The sequence below is a fragment of the Salminus brasiliensis genome, chromosome 1 (assembly GCF_030463535.1).
Source record: "Salminus brasiliensis chromosome 1, fSalBra1.hap2, whole genome shotgun sequence".
Classification (NCBI taxonomy): domain Eukaryota; kingdom Metazoa; phylum Chordata; class Actinopteri; order Characiformes; family Bryconidae; genus Salminus; species Salminus brasiliensis.
The window spans coordinates 74,029,456-74,047,258 of NC_132878.1; the positions used below are offsets into that span (position 1 = coordinate 74,029,456).

Below are 17,803 nucleotides of genomic sequence, written 5' to 3' on the forward strand. Positions count from 1 at the left end.
GGAGACTCTGGAAAAAGCCACCTCATGTGACCTTGCTTTCTGTAACATGAGTGAAAAGCAGCAATTAAATCGCAGGCAGGCTACAGTAGATTCCAGAAACACAATAGCTGCCCTTGTTTCCCCCAGCATACATTGTTATGCATTGACTTCAAAAAGATAACAGAGCGGGACACAAAACCGACTGTACCCATCCAACAGCTGACCGGCCAGTATCCATCTGAGAGGGATTCAAACTAGGGCTGTAAAAATTCAATATCAGCATAGTAATATGCATTAAAATGATTTACTTTTATATTAAATCAACTTAACTTTGGATTAAGTATATATATCTGTATATATAAATATTTGTACACCTCAGATTCTAAGTGGAAACACATGAACAAATCCTAACATTTTTATGCAGATTAACCAAATGTGTATATATTTATATTTACAACAATTTTTGGTTTGAAATTATTATTATTAAATAATAAAAATGAAACATAACGGCATATTACATTCACCTATGGGGCATTACTTAACATGGGGCAAAAAGGTACATGGTAATTACACATGTTCAAATAGGGCCTGCTTTTGGTCATGTTCTCAGGTTCCCATAGCAACCCCACAGCAATTAGCCAGATAACCCACAAAATTCACCCTGTTTTTGTACCATAAGTATGTTCGATTACTGAGTTGAGTGTAGAAGTCACAGAATGTATTCAGTACTTGAGCCTCCCTCTTGGTGGCTATAATAGAGCACTGTTTTAAAGCAGATCAACAACTCACAATGAGACTAGGCTAAAGTACAGCCGCCACACCATGGGGTTACAACCAAGACCCCCGAAGTAGAAGACAATGACAGAAGCCCATACCCTCCCCAATACACAATTTCCAGGTGAATCGTTAGGCACAGATTTACCTGGAAATAAACACTGGTTGATTTTAATGGGGCTCATATTAGCGGTTCTACTCTGTGGTGTGTGGTGTAAAATGCATGTCAGCACTTGACAGAGCAGCCTCTCTTTATTGATCATGTGTTTTTGGACACCGATTTTTTATGTATGTGGCTTGGAAAGCTTATCCCTTTTCGACAACACAGAATTAACACAATGAAATTTATTGCTTTTGGCTGAAATGCTCGTAAACGGTATCAGCTGTAAACAAAGTTTACCATTTTATGTAAAGCAGAGATGTGCAGATTGCATAAGATAAGGATAAATCATACTCAATAACCTTTTTTTATTATTTTGCAAAAACCGACATGACATGCCCCTTCTATTTCCCTTTACTCACATACTCTGTATAAAAAAAAAACTAATTCCTCAATAACCCCTCCGTGTGTTTCAACAATAAGCCCATTGGTGATTCTGAAATGCTAATATTTAGACCAGACCTCCATGCTCAATAAATATTCACATAGCCATGTGAAGCCAAAGAGCAGGGAGCTGAGAAAAGTTCAATACTAGAGCTACTGTTTCTGCAAGCCTTTCTCCACCACTCAGCCGAACTGTAACTGTGTTTGAAGGAATATGGCAGACATATATACACATACATACACGTTCATGTCGATGGTGCATGTAAAAAAGCAAGTCAGTTAAAAAAGGGGCTTGGAATGTACATGACTGAAATGTGTGTAATTAATATTTCATGCATGTGCAACAACTTGACACATTCGAATCATTTCAGTGTGTCTCAGTTTTTACTGTAAAACATTAAACAATCCAAATAAACTGTCAGTGGTCAGAATGTGCCTGATAGGTTGGTCACTGTTTGGAGTTGTTCAGTTCCACCAGCAGCTAAATTTACTTTAATAAAGGACTGACTACATAAACTAGGTGTTGGGTGGGAACTGAAAACACCAGCCAGATAAACAGTGTTACATACACTAATCAGTTACAACACTAGCACTACTAGCAGGTGAAGTGGCATCTGTCAATAGGTGCGTATATAAGGCAGCAAGTGAACAGACGGTTCTTGAAGGTGAGGAAAAATGGGCAGGCAGAAGAACCTGAGACACTTTAACAAGGGCCAAATTGTGATGGCTAGATGTCTGGGTCAGAGCATCAGGCAGGTCTTGTGGGGTGTTCCTGGTATGCACTGGTCAGTATCTACCAAAAGTAGTCCAAGGAAGGACAACCAGTGAACCGGTAAGAGGGTCATGGGCACCTAAGGCTCATTGATGTGACCTATGGAGGCCCCACCTCACAACTTATTGACGTAAAGAATCTACTGCTAATGTCTTGGTGCCAGATGCCAGAGATGGAGGTCTTGGTGAGATGCTTCGATGGGTCAAAGCTGTTGTGACAGCACACGGGGTCCTACTCAACATTACACAGGTGGTGTTAATGTTATGGCTGATTGGGTTATCATTTAATCAGATGTCTAAGACCGTTACACAATTCTGTATGAGCATGTGGAGAAGCCAAAACAACTTGGAAAAGCCACAATTTTTGTGCATTATTTGAGTCAAAGACTTTTTTTCCCGCTGGGATTTTACCAATAAACAGGCTGGCTATCAATTTGGGATTTTAGGTCTCTCTTCATTCAAGCAGAAAGAAGCCTGGTCTTGAATGACTGAGAATTACTACCCATGGGCTTATCCCCATCACACATTTTCTAAAGGCAGTTACACACATGATAACATTTCGTTTGCTTTTCCATTTGGAAAAGCAACTGCAGAATGGGAGCCGAATTTCGGAGTGCTTTCGCAAAAAGCTTGGACCTGTATAACTCAGTTTGAGCTACATGCAAGATAAACAACTTTGTTAAAAGGCTGTATTTGCAGGACACAGCAAATCACTCCTCTTGGTTGTTGAAATGCCAAATTCAGAGTGAGTTCATGTTACCCATGAAAGTAAAAAAAAAGAAAAAAAAAAAGATATATAATAAATAATAATAATAATATAGTTACATGGGAACTGACAAATCAATTTAAGAATAAATAAGAAATACACATTAACCTGTTATTACCTAAAGAAAGTGCCAAAAATGCAGAATACAGTTTTAAAAAAACAACTCCTTTAAAGTCAAAGTTCAGTTTTATAATATATATTCTTATCCATGTCATAGATAACAGTGTATCATACATCATCAAAAGCCACAGCATCTATCCTACTAGATGTTAATGAACACCACACAGTTTGAAGGTGTGCAACTAGCAGTAATGCTAATTGTTGGGGTATAATCTACCCATTACTTGCCTCAAAGCTCCCGCCCAAAGCTAAAGAAAAAGACAAAGTTCAGATAACAAATCTGGAAAACTTCAGAAAATAAAGCCTGGGCAAATCTAATTTTTCATCCAACTAGTTCTTTAAGACAGGAACCTCTAATGCTTCCTGGCAGAACTCACTGCAGCATCTGCTCTTATTTTCAGCACATGGAAAGCTTGGGTTGCTTGACCCAACATAAAGGGTATACACTCCACATCTACGCAGTGAATGAAGCACTCGCATCATTAAATGTCTCCGAACTGTCATCCCATGAAATATCAATCAGTTAAACAACGACACATAGGCTAATCACTGTGAACTTCTCCTAATTGTGCTAACCTTTCAGGCCTGCATGAACATGCTGTGATCAAAAATCGTGTCTTTCAGAAAAGCTTGAACTTGTAAGAAATAGCACATTCGATTTTCTCTTACTGATTTATGAATCAGGAATAACAGCTGGAACCAAGATGGGGTGTTTTGCTTTCTGGCTTATGGGCTGCAAATAAAACAAGCAAAGTAACCCAGTCCATATTCCAAGGCCTTGTATTCTTATAGGGACACAACCATAGCTTACATATGGTTGAAAAAGGCAGCTGCTGTTTTATCCAACTGAACACTTCAGACACTGCAAATCTGGTACAGAGTTCAACAATACCATTGCTATAAGTGTCGTAAACATGCCTACTCACCTCCTACAGAGGTGCTATAATAATCTTTAGAGCGGGATTTTCTGTTTTAAAGACTAAAGAGAAATCCTTCTGATGTTGTGTCTTGAAGGTGGGAAGAGCATCAATATACTAAGTTTGGTTTTTCAAAACTATAACTGATACTTGAGGGTAAGATGATTTTTATTTGATATTTATTTATTTATTTTTATAAAACATCCATTAGTTTGCAGACACTTAACTTCACTGTTAACTTCAACCTTGTACAGGCAACATCACTCAGGCCACAATGCAGGCTGTACTAAAAAAACTATGTCCATTTTCATACTGTCTCTAAAGGCAAGTATCTATCCATCTCTCCATCTACTGTAAATGTAATGACTTCTGCCGCCTCTACAACTGATCTTCTGATGACATCACCATGCATGTGGGGAGAAACAATATTCACCAACAAAATCATGTTTCATCTCATATTTCATCCCATACCCCCTCGCCTACCGTGGTGAGAAAAAATATAGCTAGGACAGAGGCCTTCCCGAATACCACGTTTCCCAAGTACCACAAGTATGTCACAGTATGGAACGAGAAGGAGTTCCCAACTGACATTTACTGATCATCAATGAAACACGGAGTTGACCAATGTGCCGTAAGCACTGACCACTTGCTCAGGAAAGCATGTGGCTACATAATTTAGCATTTGTGAATGCGGACCACGCTAGCTGAGGCAAGGAGGAGAACTCTAGAAATTTGAGCTGGAGTTCTGGGGGGCTTCGAGCTGATGGGACCCGAAGCCAGACCCCCCCCCCCTTGCCAGGTAGAGGTTGAGTGTGATTGGAAGATGAGGAGGAGCAGGGGCGGTGGTGGGGTGCAAGTTTTCGTCACGAGAACGAGAAGGGAGAGGAGCGGTTTTATAGTGTGTAGGAGGGGAGGAGTTTGGGCGTGGTCCTTTTCCCAAACTTTCAGTTATTACATAACTCCATTAAAGGATGCACTGATATGGGAACTGTGGGCCAATGACAAGGACACATATATTCAATATTTATAAACATGTATTTCTTCACTCAGGAGTTACAGAGGTAGTAAAATTACCAGAACGTAGATATTTCATGGCAGCAGTCCAGCATCACCTGAACATGTGGTTCTTTATCATGGTCATGATAAACCAGCATCCTATGTGTTACTGTGTGGGGGGGGGGGGGGTTGGAGTCTTCTCATGGAGCAAAACATCTCAACATGCAATCAGAGGACTTGAATGGTACACCAGCATAGATGGACACAACAGCAGTACATATATTAATAACGGAAGGTGCCCGGGTTGGACAACCGAGCACAATATGAGGACATTTCTCATTATTTTTGATAAACATGTCACAATATGCTTTTCTGAATGTACTATCGCTACTTCTCAAACGCCGACCAACTGTTCGTTTCATTATTAAGAGAGCGGAATTAGTCCTGCACTGCAAAAATCGTGTACTCAAAGTGTTCAAAGATGTTTCTGACAGGTGCCACCACTGACTCCTTTTGTTGTCCACCTTCTAATACAATGTACAATAAGCATACGATTAATTTCAAGACTGCAGAAAGGCCAAATGTCAGATTAAAGCCTGAAATGGAAACGCCAAGTAAAGCCTCAGTCGTTGTCATCTGCCAAAGCCAGCTGTGTAAACCAGAACAACATAACTAAGTCTCTGGGCCCATGGGGCAGGGGAAAAAAAACTTGGTTCATTGTAATGCTGGCTTATCTCATTCATTCACTCCTCGCCATGCTGAGGGAACACAAGGTGCATATGCACATGCAGTGTGTGCTGCTAGTGTTTTCTAAGGGAAAGGAGCTCTTTCAACAGGACCATTACAGGCTCCCTCAAAGATCCCTTTATGAATTAAATCCAATCAGGAATTTCAACTATTCAAGCTCCTATTCATTAGAATAAACCTGCCAATCAATGATTAACTCAAGTGTAGCTTGTAGAAAGATATGTTATCATTAGTCACTAGGGGATAAAAAAAAAAAAAAAAAAAAAGACAATGATCTCTTGGCCGCTACAGAAACGACTTAGCCCTTGGCTACATGAGTATCAGTGTTGCCCGAATGTGAAACCAAGTCTGGCTATCACAGACAGGACGATAAAAGTCTCTGTCCCAAATGGCATACACACAGCCTACGTAGGGCACTTTGAAGGGAGAGCGCTTACTGTATCCATTTTGTAGTGTTCAAAGAGCCCTTAGGGAACTCCAGGGACGTGGATGTGCTTCTTTTAAGATTCTTCTTGTTTTCAACTAAATTGTAATAATATATACATAGAAAAACTGGGAACTGAGGGCTGAGTGAGATCAGGTATGTTTAAGCAGGAAATATCACCAAACTGGGCAGCAGGAAGCTGGCCCTCCAGGACTGGAGTTTCCCCCACTCCGCATTACAGCTTTCACTGTGTGGGGAGGAGCCTTTCCGCAGAGCAGAACTTCTGCACGCAACACGCAATCAGAGGGGCACACCAACATGGACGGACACAGAGGCAGCGCATTGCAACAGCTACTGGGTTCATTCAACAGAAATCCAAGCTGTAATACTGTGGTTGGAATTTCAGTAACCGTTAATGGGGAACTGCCATGTTACTAGCGGAAGGTGCCAGGGCTGGGCAACACTGAGAATTTCCCCACTGTGGGACTAAAAGGATTATCTTATCTTATCTCTTATATATGAGGACATTTATCGTTATTGTGATTAACAGCATCACATTAAGCTTTTCTGAGTATATCATGGATATCGGCAGTACTTCTAGAACACCAGTCAACTGCTTGTTTCAGGACAGCCTAAAGTCGGGCAGGTGCCATGAAATGTGTGGCCTGTACACACCCACTCACTAGCACATCCCCTTCAAACTTCCAAATGGCACAGCGGCACCTGTCAAAGGGGTGGGATTTATATATTAGGCAGCAAGTGAACAGTGAGCTTTTGGAGTTGATGTGTTGGAAGCAAGACAAACGGGCAAGCTTAAGAATCTGAGTGACTTTGACCAGAGCTAGTGTGATGTGCTTGTGATGGCTAGACGACTGGGCCAGAGCATCTTATAAGGTGTTTCCGGTAATTTTAGTGAATAACTGGTCCAAGGAAGGTAAACCAGCGACAGCGATGTGATCCATTGAGGCCCCACCTCAAACCTTATAGGGCTTAAAGAATCTGCTGCTAACGTCTTGGTGCCAGATACCACAGAATGTCTTTAGAGGTCTTGTAAAGTCCATGCCTGGGTCAGTGTGTAGGGGGCCTGCACAGTATTAGGCAGTGGCTAAACAGTATGCATCTCATCTTTTGTTAGTGGCCACCAATTCTTTGGTTAATGTCACAGAAAACTCAGAAAGCTCTTAGCAATGCCGGTCACTTCTTGTAGGCAAGAATCTAATAGACGACTCCCTCATGTCTTGTTTGTGCAGTGCAGACAGAGCCACGCCCCCACCAACAATCAAACTGTATATGGATCAAACTGAGCACTTAGTATTCACACCAAAATATTGGACATCAGGCCAATTAAAAAAATAAATATCCCAACTTAACTGTGGTAATTTTCACCAAACATTCTGAACCAAGCTGTAGGATGGCTTAACTGAGCTCATGGGTTTTATTATGCCCTATTTTTGCAACCTGCGTGTGTGTTCTCACACTGCCAGCTTACTGCTTTTGGAAAACTTGCCACATTAGTATATGTAATATGTGGTCATTATGTTTGTGCCTGATTTGTTTTTTTTTCTATCGCCACTGAACGTGCCTTAGCCTAGTACAAATACAGGGCTTGGGAAGATATGATCAAACATGCCCATGAGTCACAAGAGTGCCAGAAAAATCATATCTAGCACGTACAAAGCAGATCTGTAAAAAGAAGAGTACGATCCGTCCAGCGACTGGTCACGTCGGTCGTCTTCGAACCGTTTTTCCATTCATATTTCAAACAAATGGCATTAGAGTTTTAATGCTGTGGTTCCCATCCCTGGTCCTGGTGAAGGGCCCGCTGCACGTTTTAGTGTTTACCCTGTTCCCAACAAACCTGATCCAGCTAATCAGCTAATGAACAAGGTCTTCCTGAGTTGAAGGTAGCGTATTAGAGCAGGACACCACTGAAACATGCAGGGCAGGGGTACCTCCAGCACCAGGGTTGAGGTCTGAACACACCCCCTCTAGTGCAGACCCTTGTATGTCGTATCACACAGATCGTCGTATTAAGCAGATCTAAAGCCTGGCTTTAAAAATCGAAATATTAACAAAGTGCAAAGCTTGCACGGTGGTGGGCGGAGCCTGCGTAGGAAGCAGGGCACAGGGACCATAGGAAATACAGAGTAGGACACACCACAGCGGCTGTTTGTTAAAGGACCCTCTCAGGAGTAGTGCACAGGGTGTAGACATGGATACTTCTGAATGGCCCTTATTAGGGTGTAAGGTATAGGAAGTAGGGCACAAGGGCTATGAATTAGGGACTAGATCTTTACCAGATAGGACACAGGGAACAGGCAACACGCCTCCATACTACGGAAGCCACCCGTTCATGTTGTTTCGGGGCTTCGGTTGTGTCCAAACCGGCTTAGCCCGTATCGGTGCCCCCTCCTCCTCCTCCTCCTCCTCCTCCTCCTCCTCATCTTCCTCTTCCTCCTCCTCCTGCCTGCCACCACCGGCCACACGGGTCTGCAGCCTCGCCAGCACTGTTGTTTTTTTCTTCTCCAGGCCAAACTACTGCATCCATTAACTAGGCGAAACGGACGGACGGGACGATGCAGCCATAGCTGTCGTTTACTGATTTGCAGTCTACACTCACATTCCTTAATCCACACAGCCAGCCAGCCAGCCAGCCAGCCGTCCGTCGCTTAGCTATAGCTACCTAGTACCATTTCTCACGGAACAGACATTTCCTTGTCCTACAGACTGCGGAGGGTGTATCCAAACGTACCCAGCAGCATTTAATAAGCCATACATGTCTGAATCGTGTGTTTGGAAACACTAGAAAGGGCGTATTTGTTGATCCCAGCGGCCACAGCTTCCATAACAACAGGGCTAGCTTTGCTAGCAGTGTGCTGTCAACGAACTTAGCGACAAAAACATAGTGAGACACCCAGCAATTCCGTGTCGTTTCAGACTCACTTCTACTTTTACGAGATTTATCAAGTCTATGGAGGCACGGAGCACTTCCCCGACGCCGACCGAGCGCCGCTAGCGAAGGGAAGGGAAGGGAAGGGAAGGTAGTGCAGCAGCAGCAGCAGCAGCAGTTGTTTTATGGAGATGAAGGGAGTGAACGGAGCTCTGATTGAAGTGAAGGTGAAATAAGAAAACGAGACTCACCCAGCGCCACCTCGCAGGCTTTGCGCAGTTGCGAATGGTGAGCCTTCTTCACCTCCTTGTCGGCCAAGATCTTCTCCAGAGCTCGGGTTAGGAACATGTTTTTGGTCTTTTTGCCCTCATACATGTCTCGGGCGGCGGCGTTAAAGTCCAGCTGACGGGCCTGCGGGGGGAGCAGAGAGCACTCAGCTCAGCCATGAGCAACCTGCCTGCGCCATGTTGGAAGGAAACGACGTCAGGAGGAGAGAGAGAGAGCGAGCGAGAGAGTGTGTGTGTGTGTGTGTGTGTGAGAGAGGAAGAGAAAAGAGAGAGAGAGAGTGTGTGTGTGTGTGTGTGTGTGTGTGTATGAATGGGAGAGAGAGTGAGAGTGCCAAAGTGTGTGCATCTGATCAGCCATAACATTAAAGCCACCGACGTGAAGTGAATAGTAATGATCTGATCTGGTTGCACTGGCGCCTGGCAAAGGGTAGGGTACACCTTTTAGGGAGCAAGTGAACAGTGAGTTCCTGACGTTGATGTGTTGGAAGCATAAGCTTAAGGATCTGGGACTCTTTGACAAGAGCCAAATTGCAATGGCTAAAAGACTGGGTCAGAACATCTCCAAAAACAGCAAGAAAAGGCAAATTAAGGTCCAGACAGGGACCTTGTATTGTATTTTTTCCAGGAAAGAAAAATCCTAGAAAGAAATGTGACTTTCTGGACCTGGATTTGGCAACGCCTTTGGGTCTTTGTGTGTGTTCCTGGCATGCAGTGGTCAGTACCTACCAAAAGCGCTCCATTGAATGACATCTGGTGAACCAAGGACAGGCTCATGGGCACCAGAGGCTTACTGATGCCTGACAACCTGCAGGATCTGCTGTCGAGGTCTTGGTGCCAGATACCACAGTACACCTTCAGAGGTCGTGTAGAGTCCATGCCTCGTTGGGTCAGAGCTGTTCTGGCAGCACAAAGGGGGCCAACACAATATTAGGCAGGTGGTTGTAATATGGCTGTACTTTTTACATTTTATTCAGTGTTGTTAAAAAAAGCATTGAGAGACATTGTAAGAATGTAAATATCTTACACAAACTCGGACTGAATCTCTGCATCAGTCCACAGTTACCAGGAAAATTTGCATTCACCTCACTTGTTTGGCTGTTAATTTATTTGAATTTATTTATAAGCAATTAAAGCAACATTATGTAACATTTTTACCTTAAAATGTAAAGCTTTAAAATCATTATGATGCCCCACTAAACTATAAACAGGAGAATAGCATCTTCATCTTTGCTAATCCCGGCCCTATGTTACTCTAGTGAAGCAGGCAGGGCAACGCTAGCGAGAACTACATAACGCTGCTTAACCCTAGTGCAGTGAATTACTGTCCACCTGCTTATAAACAAAAAACACCAGCTCTTGTATAATAATGCTTTAATCACCAGTGTCATTAAATGTTTGTGAATCTGGACCAGGGAGTTCAGATATTGGCTTAGCTGCTGGACATAGAAACAAATATATGATGGGGTGCTTGGCCTCCTAAGTAAGATATTGCTATTTTGGGTGAGACTACATTTTGATTAGGGCCACGAACATTTAGAAAAGGCCCTGCATAAACACACTCACCAGTACTGCACTGGCATAGCAGCTTTTAATCACATTTACAGACACACACATGTAGACACCAATGCAAATAAACACAACAGCATTTACATGCACTCGCCCTCACTACCACCACCCTACTAGAGAGAGGTATTTAAAGGTTAGTAGGCTTCATGTAAGTCATACTAATGAGAACGATATTGATTTGCTATAATAAAGGTGCATAGTGTCTCTCAGTAAAGAGATAATTAACCTGTGAGATTAACACACTGAAGCCTTTTCCCAGAGTAAAGGTAATAGTTATATATTTTTATATATCATATACACTCTATAGTCCTTACAGTCTGCAGTACAATCATTATGTCTAATAATCCTCTCGCAGAAAGCCTGTATACTGGGTGGACAACAGAACTCATTGATTTCATTTTGCTTTTAAATTGCAGTTTCATTTTGAGTGCTAATATGATCCATGCTTATTGTCTAATTCCTCTGAAATTCTGATTATGTTTATAGTTGATATTTTGAGGGGCACGTGTCCTACAGTTTTCATTTTCATTCATTTTAACCATGATCATTGGATCAGGGTCATCTGTTTCCTTGAAAATTCAACAGACTGTCTATGCTACTGTGTCTGTAAGACCTATTGTAAATGAGTTGTGTTCTGATTGGCCATGCTATTCATGAAACACTCCTTTCAACTTCAGTGTGAATGGGCGGGGCTTGCTGTAGGCTAAATAGGTGGATATGGAAATATGCTCGTTTTTTGTTGTTGTGACATCGCAAAACCAGTAAATTTAAAATGGGCTGCTTATTTTTCGTATAAAGACCAGTTAGCCTGGGGGATATAGTGCATTAAAACCATTATGAAAAGTAAGGAAAAGTCAATTTGGCCTGATATGGACCTTTTTAAAGTACCAGCTCTGCATCTTTGTCTGATTGTCACACTAAATGAGGGTTTGTGTGCTAATGGCCCAGATATCTTTGCACCCACTCTGTGCAGCCCAGAACGCAATTTGTCGACAGACGGAAGTGTGCAAAAGCACATTTTGGTTTATGCGTTGGCTATGACTCACCTGCTTAAGCTGCATTAATGAGAAACACTTTTTGACTGAAGTGAGGAAAAAAATGACACATAGTGGAAGTTCGCCATCTTTACATGATGGTTTTCAATCTTCACACAATAGTTATTTTCCTATTGTAACTTGATCACCTTTAACCTATAGGCCTATTATTCCAACATTAATGACTTATTACACTCAATACTGAGACGTATTACTCATTACTTGAATCATACAGGTATGGTGAATAACATGAGCTGTTATCTGATTGAACAACATGGTTAATACTAATTTCCACCAATCAGATTTTGCTGTATAATGTATTACAGGTCTTACGACATGTACATCACTGTCATAGACATAATGTAAATCCAAAAGTGGTGGAGCTCCATCCAGTTAATTTGAGATTACCTGGACTGGCAGAACTAATCCTTCAAAAACAAAACCTGGCCTCACGAATGCTCTTGTTGTGGCTGAATGCACTCAAATTCTCTCAGAAATGTTTCAGAATCTAGTGTAAAAGTCCTAATTTACATTGAATGTTACTGCAGCAAAGATGGGACACATTTTTCTATAAATGCCTTTGATTTCAGAAGTAACATTGTCTACAAACCACATAGCAGCACCATAAAGTAAATATTAAAATCATGTATGTGAACAAAAAAAATGTCAAGCACATTCCATCTAGGATGGCTCGGAAATGGTACTTTATTTGTAGTTCATGTTGGGACTGTTTTCTTCTCTCAGCCCTTTGCAGACAGCTAATTTCTCCTCGTCTTGTCGTTAGAGATCGAACAGACGCGCAGACTGCTGGAGGACTCTCAGCTCCATCCCAAAGACTCAACAGTCTTTTTCTTGTGAAATGAATTATTAAAAGCAGATTGGGGTTTCAAAGGAGTGGGGCTAGTCTTTTATTTCTGGGCGCCTACAATGGGCCTGCCTGAATAAAACCGAAAGAGGAGCCTTCATTATGGAAAGATTACAGCACACGCATCTCTGAGGGTGTGCTGTTTGAATTATGAAACTCCTGTTGCAGCATTTGGGTGTGCTGTACAATCCAGACTAATCCAGGTCTATGTAAGGTAAGGTCTACAAAAGAGCAGTATTACAGTAGCATACAAAAAGTAGCTGAAAATGCATACAAATGTACAATCCACATAAATCCAGTACACATATTATACACATTACATTAAACTATTAGCATTCTGTAAGTAACCTGTCTGAAAATACAGTACACAATGTCATTGTAATACAGAAAATGTCCTTATGACAATGTTGTAGCTTGTGTTGTAACATTCACAGATACAGTCCCAATTTGTGACACAATTTTTGTAAATTTGCCATTTTTTGTAAATGTTCACCATCTCAATGTGATTGATGTGTAGAATTTTAACCTTAAGTCAGAATGTTTGACAAATATTGCATTAATAGAGTAAAAATTATATTTCTAAACAGTCCCTCCAATTGTCACAGGCTCAAAAGAAGTTGGACAATTGACTGACAAGCAGTTTAATGGCCAGGTATGGCCGGTTCCCCTGGAAATGACCCTTCACAATCACAACATGTAGTCCAAATTTTGAAGAACACTTCCGAAGAGGTAGACGTATCATTGTCAAAGTCTACAATTAATAGACACCTCCATGAAAGTAAACACAGAGTATTTACTTTAGGATGTAAACCACTGGTAACAATCAAGAACAGATAAGTTAGATTAGACGGATAAGGGCCCATGATCCAGAGCATTCCACGTTATCTGTCAAACATGGTGGAGGTACAGTTATGGTATGGGCATGTATGGCTGCTAATGGAACTAAGTCACTGGAGGTTATTGACGATTTGATAGACGTGGCAGCATGACTCCTGAGGTGCAGTCAGTGACCCAAAACATACTAAAAGTGTCCCAGGACCTCCTAATGGGAAAGAAATGCAATGTATGCATTATTAAGTACGTTTGTCCAATTACTTTTGAGCCATAAAAATGTATGGACTATGCAAATTCATAAGTTTGTAATTCCTAAGCAGTTCCTGAAGCTGAAAATCTATACTTGAATCACATTAAGATTGCTGTATGTCAAGTTCATTAATATGGTGCACAATATAGAGGCAAAATTACAATAACATTGTTACTGTCCAAATACTAATGGATCTGACTGTAGGTATATATATATATATATATAACCTAATTGTATATGAACATACATATAAAACCATACATACCACTATTCTTTTATAACAATAGTTCTCTTAGAAGTGAAAATGCCATTGTAATACACTACAAATGTCATTTTTACAAAGTTTTGAGGCTTAAAATCATAAAACAAAAGTCCAAAAGGCAAAAAAAATCCATTATATTTCCAAAATGTTGCCCACCATTGTTTGAACATACTTCAGTGGTTCATCTCACTTTAATCACAGCTGTGGAGCTCCTTGAGTTTTGTCTCATAGCTCTAGTTTATGTTAAGGCATCATTAAAAATCAGTACATTATAAAAGTACACATTATTTACATTCTTTGGTCTTCGCTCTTCTTATGGACCATACCGAAGTTGAGGGGTTTCAGCAAGTGCTCAAAAGCAGCAGAACAGTTTAAGATAACAGGAAAAGGCCTGCAGGTTCTGTTTTCTTGTAAAAGTGCATCTCCATAAGACAAAAAGGCTTTCCCTGGAAGGATGAGACAAAGGCACTACAAACCAGAGTTTGATGGAAATGAACTGAGGTTACTGAGGTAAGAGTGGGCGATATGTAATGTCATGATTATGGATGCCCAGTGATTAGAGAATTATATCAGTATCAACTGATGATTGATAAAGGATTAACATCATACTGATGTTTAGATGTGATTCTTTAAGGCTTTATGAGTTTGTAAACCCATATTAGATATAAAAAACAGTGTTTAGTATTGCAATGTTCCATTTTTGCCATATCGTCCACTCCTATCATTAGGGTTTTCTCAGTTCCATAGCCAAACTGCACTTGCAGTTCACAGTGTCAGCTTTCTTGAATGCCCGCATGACATGTATTTTTGAGATATCAGCATTGACACTTTAAGAATAGCCAGTGGGGACATGTTAGCTTTTAAAGCTGGATGAAGGGAAGAATGGAGTGGTAAAGCAAGAGAGAGAGAGAAAGAGAGAGAGAGAGAGAGAGAGAGAGAGAGAGAGAGAGAGAGTGAAGTCCCTAGGGATCAGCTGGTGCATTTCTTTAGCAAGCCTGAGGCAATGGCCCTCACTGCCCTCATGGTCTCTGTGCAGGTGGGACTGATCAGGGCCTCAGGCAAGAGGAAGCCATAATAGCCAGTGTCTCGTAGCTCGAAGGCGAAAGCGTAGGGGATGCCGTTCTTGTAGGCCCAGTCTATGGAGCTCCCAGAACTGACGTCTGCAAAAGTAAACAAACAGACAAACATATAATTTCTACCCATATTTCTACCAGGGCTGTGCTGTTAAAATAAAAATGTGCCATCTGCATTCTTGAAGAATCCTTAACGTAATAATTAATCATTTGCATTAATGGTAATTCGTTAACATGATGATGACTTAGTATGACTGAGTATCTTATTGTTCTCTCTATACTAAAGAAAGTTTTCATTTTTTTGACTTCTAAAAGTAGCAATAACAATTACCTAGCAATCAATCTGCAACCACCTAGCAACAACAATAGAGCAACCCTGTAGCATCTCCATAGTAACCGCCTAATAAAACTTTAGAAACCACCTCTAGAAACCACCTAGCAACCACTAAGTGACTCCATTGCAACCACCTATCAACACCATTTCAATCACCTAATAATCCCTTTGTAACAACATAGCAATCACCTAGCAACTACTTAGCAACACCATAGCAATCATCTAGCAACCACTTTGCAACAACATAGTACAACCCTAGCACTTACCAACACCCCAGCAACCACAAAGTGACTCCATAGCAATCTAGCAACTACATAGGAATTGCTAGCAACCACTCTGCAACATCATAGATATCACCTAGCAACCACCTTTCAACAACATAGCAACCACCTAGCAACACCACAACAACACAAAAGCTCTAGATCTAGCAAAACCAAAGCAACCCCTTACCAGCCCCAAAGCATTCACCTAGTGAAAAAAGTTTAACCCTAGTGGCTCCGTAGCAAAAGCCCAGCAACTGCCCAGAAGTGGGAACCACTTAAGCTGCAACCATTCTGACTGCATATTGCTTTTATCATCTATATTCCACTGCAGTCTGTCACATTTGAATATCCCATAAACAAATAATAAGAATTCTGAACTGAACCAAAATAATGTAACCAGACCATAATGACTTCATAGTGCAATGAATTGTGTCATAAAGTATTTAAATGGAATCGCTATGGGATCCGAGATTTACTCCTCTGCTGGCTGCATTTCCTTTATTATTGAAATGCAACTGATGCTGCATTACAACTAACACTGACACTGTTATTACAAGGGCTTTGCCCAGAGGCCTGCTGAGAGGCTAACAGAGGGACACTGACTCACATTTATGAGATGAGATGTGAGTTGATGTGAGTAATGTTATCTGAGGCAAATCCCTCATGTAATACTTACACAGCGTGGTGGAGGCAGGTCCATATCTGTACTTCACTCCATATGCAGAATAAAGGGCACTCACCGCGTTCTGAGCTGCAGTTTCCTGCAGATAATGATGTGCACTGATTATTCTAAACCAATCAGCCTCTTTATTAGAAAATAACTCTCTTGTAGATCCACCTTGCTGGTGTACACATCAGTTCAGGCACAGTTTGCTCTCTTTTTCTCAACCTGCCAGTGACACAGACATGTAGAAACCCTAGCAACACTGCATCAATATCAGGGCAACATGCAGAATCTGACCGATGATGAATGGGGTAGGGAGAGTGCTGAAAAATTATGCAGCAACAAATGGGCTGTGGCCAGTAAGTGGAGGTACAAGGTAGGGGTTTCTAATAAAGTGGCCAGTGAGTGAAAGTACAATGTAGAGGTTTCTAATAAAGTGGCCAGTGAGTGGAAGTACAAGGTAGAGGTTTCTAATAAAGTGGCCAGTGAGTGGAAGTACAAGGTAGAGGTTTCTAATAAAGTGGCCAGTGAGTCAAGGAACAGGGAAGATGTTTCCAATACAGTGGATGATGAAATGTGAAAGTTACTGTGGTTCACTGATATTACACTGTTATGAATGTACTAAGTGGTTCACTGAGGAAAAAGACCTGACAGGGCCATGCAAGTTCCATTCCCTTAATGGTATTCCTTAACTGGTCTTCACTTAAAAGCAAAAAAATGATTTACATTATATTCAGTGAAGTTTGTCCTACAAAAATGGTCTTATTATGGGTCCACACTTTAGTTACTACAATAACTACAGAATATGCATATTAGTTCCACAGAGGTCTTTAAATAAAATGTCTATAAAATGTATAATAATAGGTTTAGTTTATTTAAGGTGGATTAACCACTTAGTCTTTGTGTGTAAGCCCAGAATTTGTCACTTTTATAACTACATTATTCGTAATTCATCATAATTGACATCAGTTTCTTAGACTCCAAAATAGAACCCTGATGACAAGATGATAATAATAATAATAATAATAATAATAATAATAATAAACATCAGTAGCCGCTGAGCAATAACCCTAAGATTTAAGGTGTGTAAGACAACAAAAGGGTTAAAGGCAAAGGGTGGGGGGTTGAAAAACTCACCACACAGTTGAAGTTGGGAATGGTGGCGTATTTATAGGAGTAGGGATACAGCAGCATTTGAGCATAGGCATGAATGGATATATAAGCCTTAACATGCTTTCTGTGCTTGCGTAGGAACCTGGCCACGGCTTTCACTTCAGGCTCAGACTCTGGGAACGGACCGCAGTATGTGTCGTCGCAGGGGTGTAAAGAAGCCCCTTCGTCTGCAAGGAGAAAAAAGAAAGTGCAACGTCAGTGAGGCGTTCAATTTTTCCTTCTTTTTTGCCCCTATATTGGCATTCACAGACTAAAGCCACCTTGCTTTCA

General features: G+C 41.2%; 2 protein-coding genes across 5 annotated transcripts in view; both read right to left on the bottom strand.

Annotated features, from left to right (window-relative positions):
- Window positions 1-9,419, bottom strand: part of arfgef1 (ADP-ribosylation factor guanine nucleotide-exchange factor 1 (brefeldin A-inhibited)) — a 78,626-nt gene extending 69,207 nt beyond the window's left edge. For all 4 annotated transcript variants that reach the window (XM_072688842.1, XM_072688841.1, XM_072688840.1 and 1 more), the window contains exon 1: window positions 9,180-9,419. In XM_072688842.1, coding sequence (XP_072544943.1) covers window positions 9,180-9,303 — 124 coding nt within the window. In that variant the 5' untranslated portion in view covers window positions 9,304-9,419. The remainder of the gene's footprint in view (window positions 1-9,179) is intronic.
- A 5,576-nt stretch (window positions 9,420-14,995) lies between these two features.
- cpa6 (carboxypeptidase A6) overlaps window positions 14,996-17,803 on the bottom strand; it is a 36,402-nt gene continuing 33,594 nt past the window's right edge. Inside the window, exons 9-11 of the mRNA XM_072657515.1 lie at window positions 17,498-17,700; window positions 16,373-16,457; window positions 14,996-15,186 (exon numbers count right to left, since the gene is read on the bottom strand). Coding sequence (XP_072513616.1) covers window positions 14,996-15,186; window positions 16,373-16,457; window positions 17,498-17,700 — 479 coding nt within the window. The remainder of the gene's footprint in view (window positions 15,187-16,372; window positions 16,458-17,497; window positions 17,701-17,803) is intronic.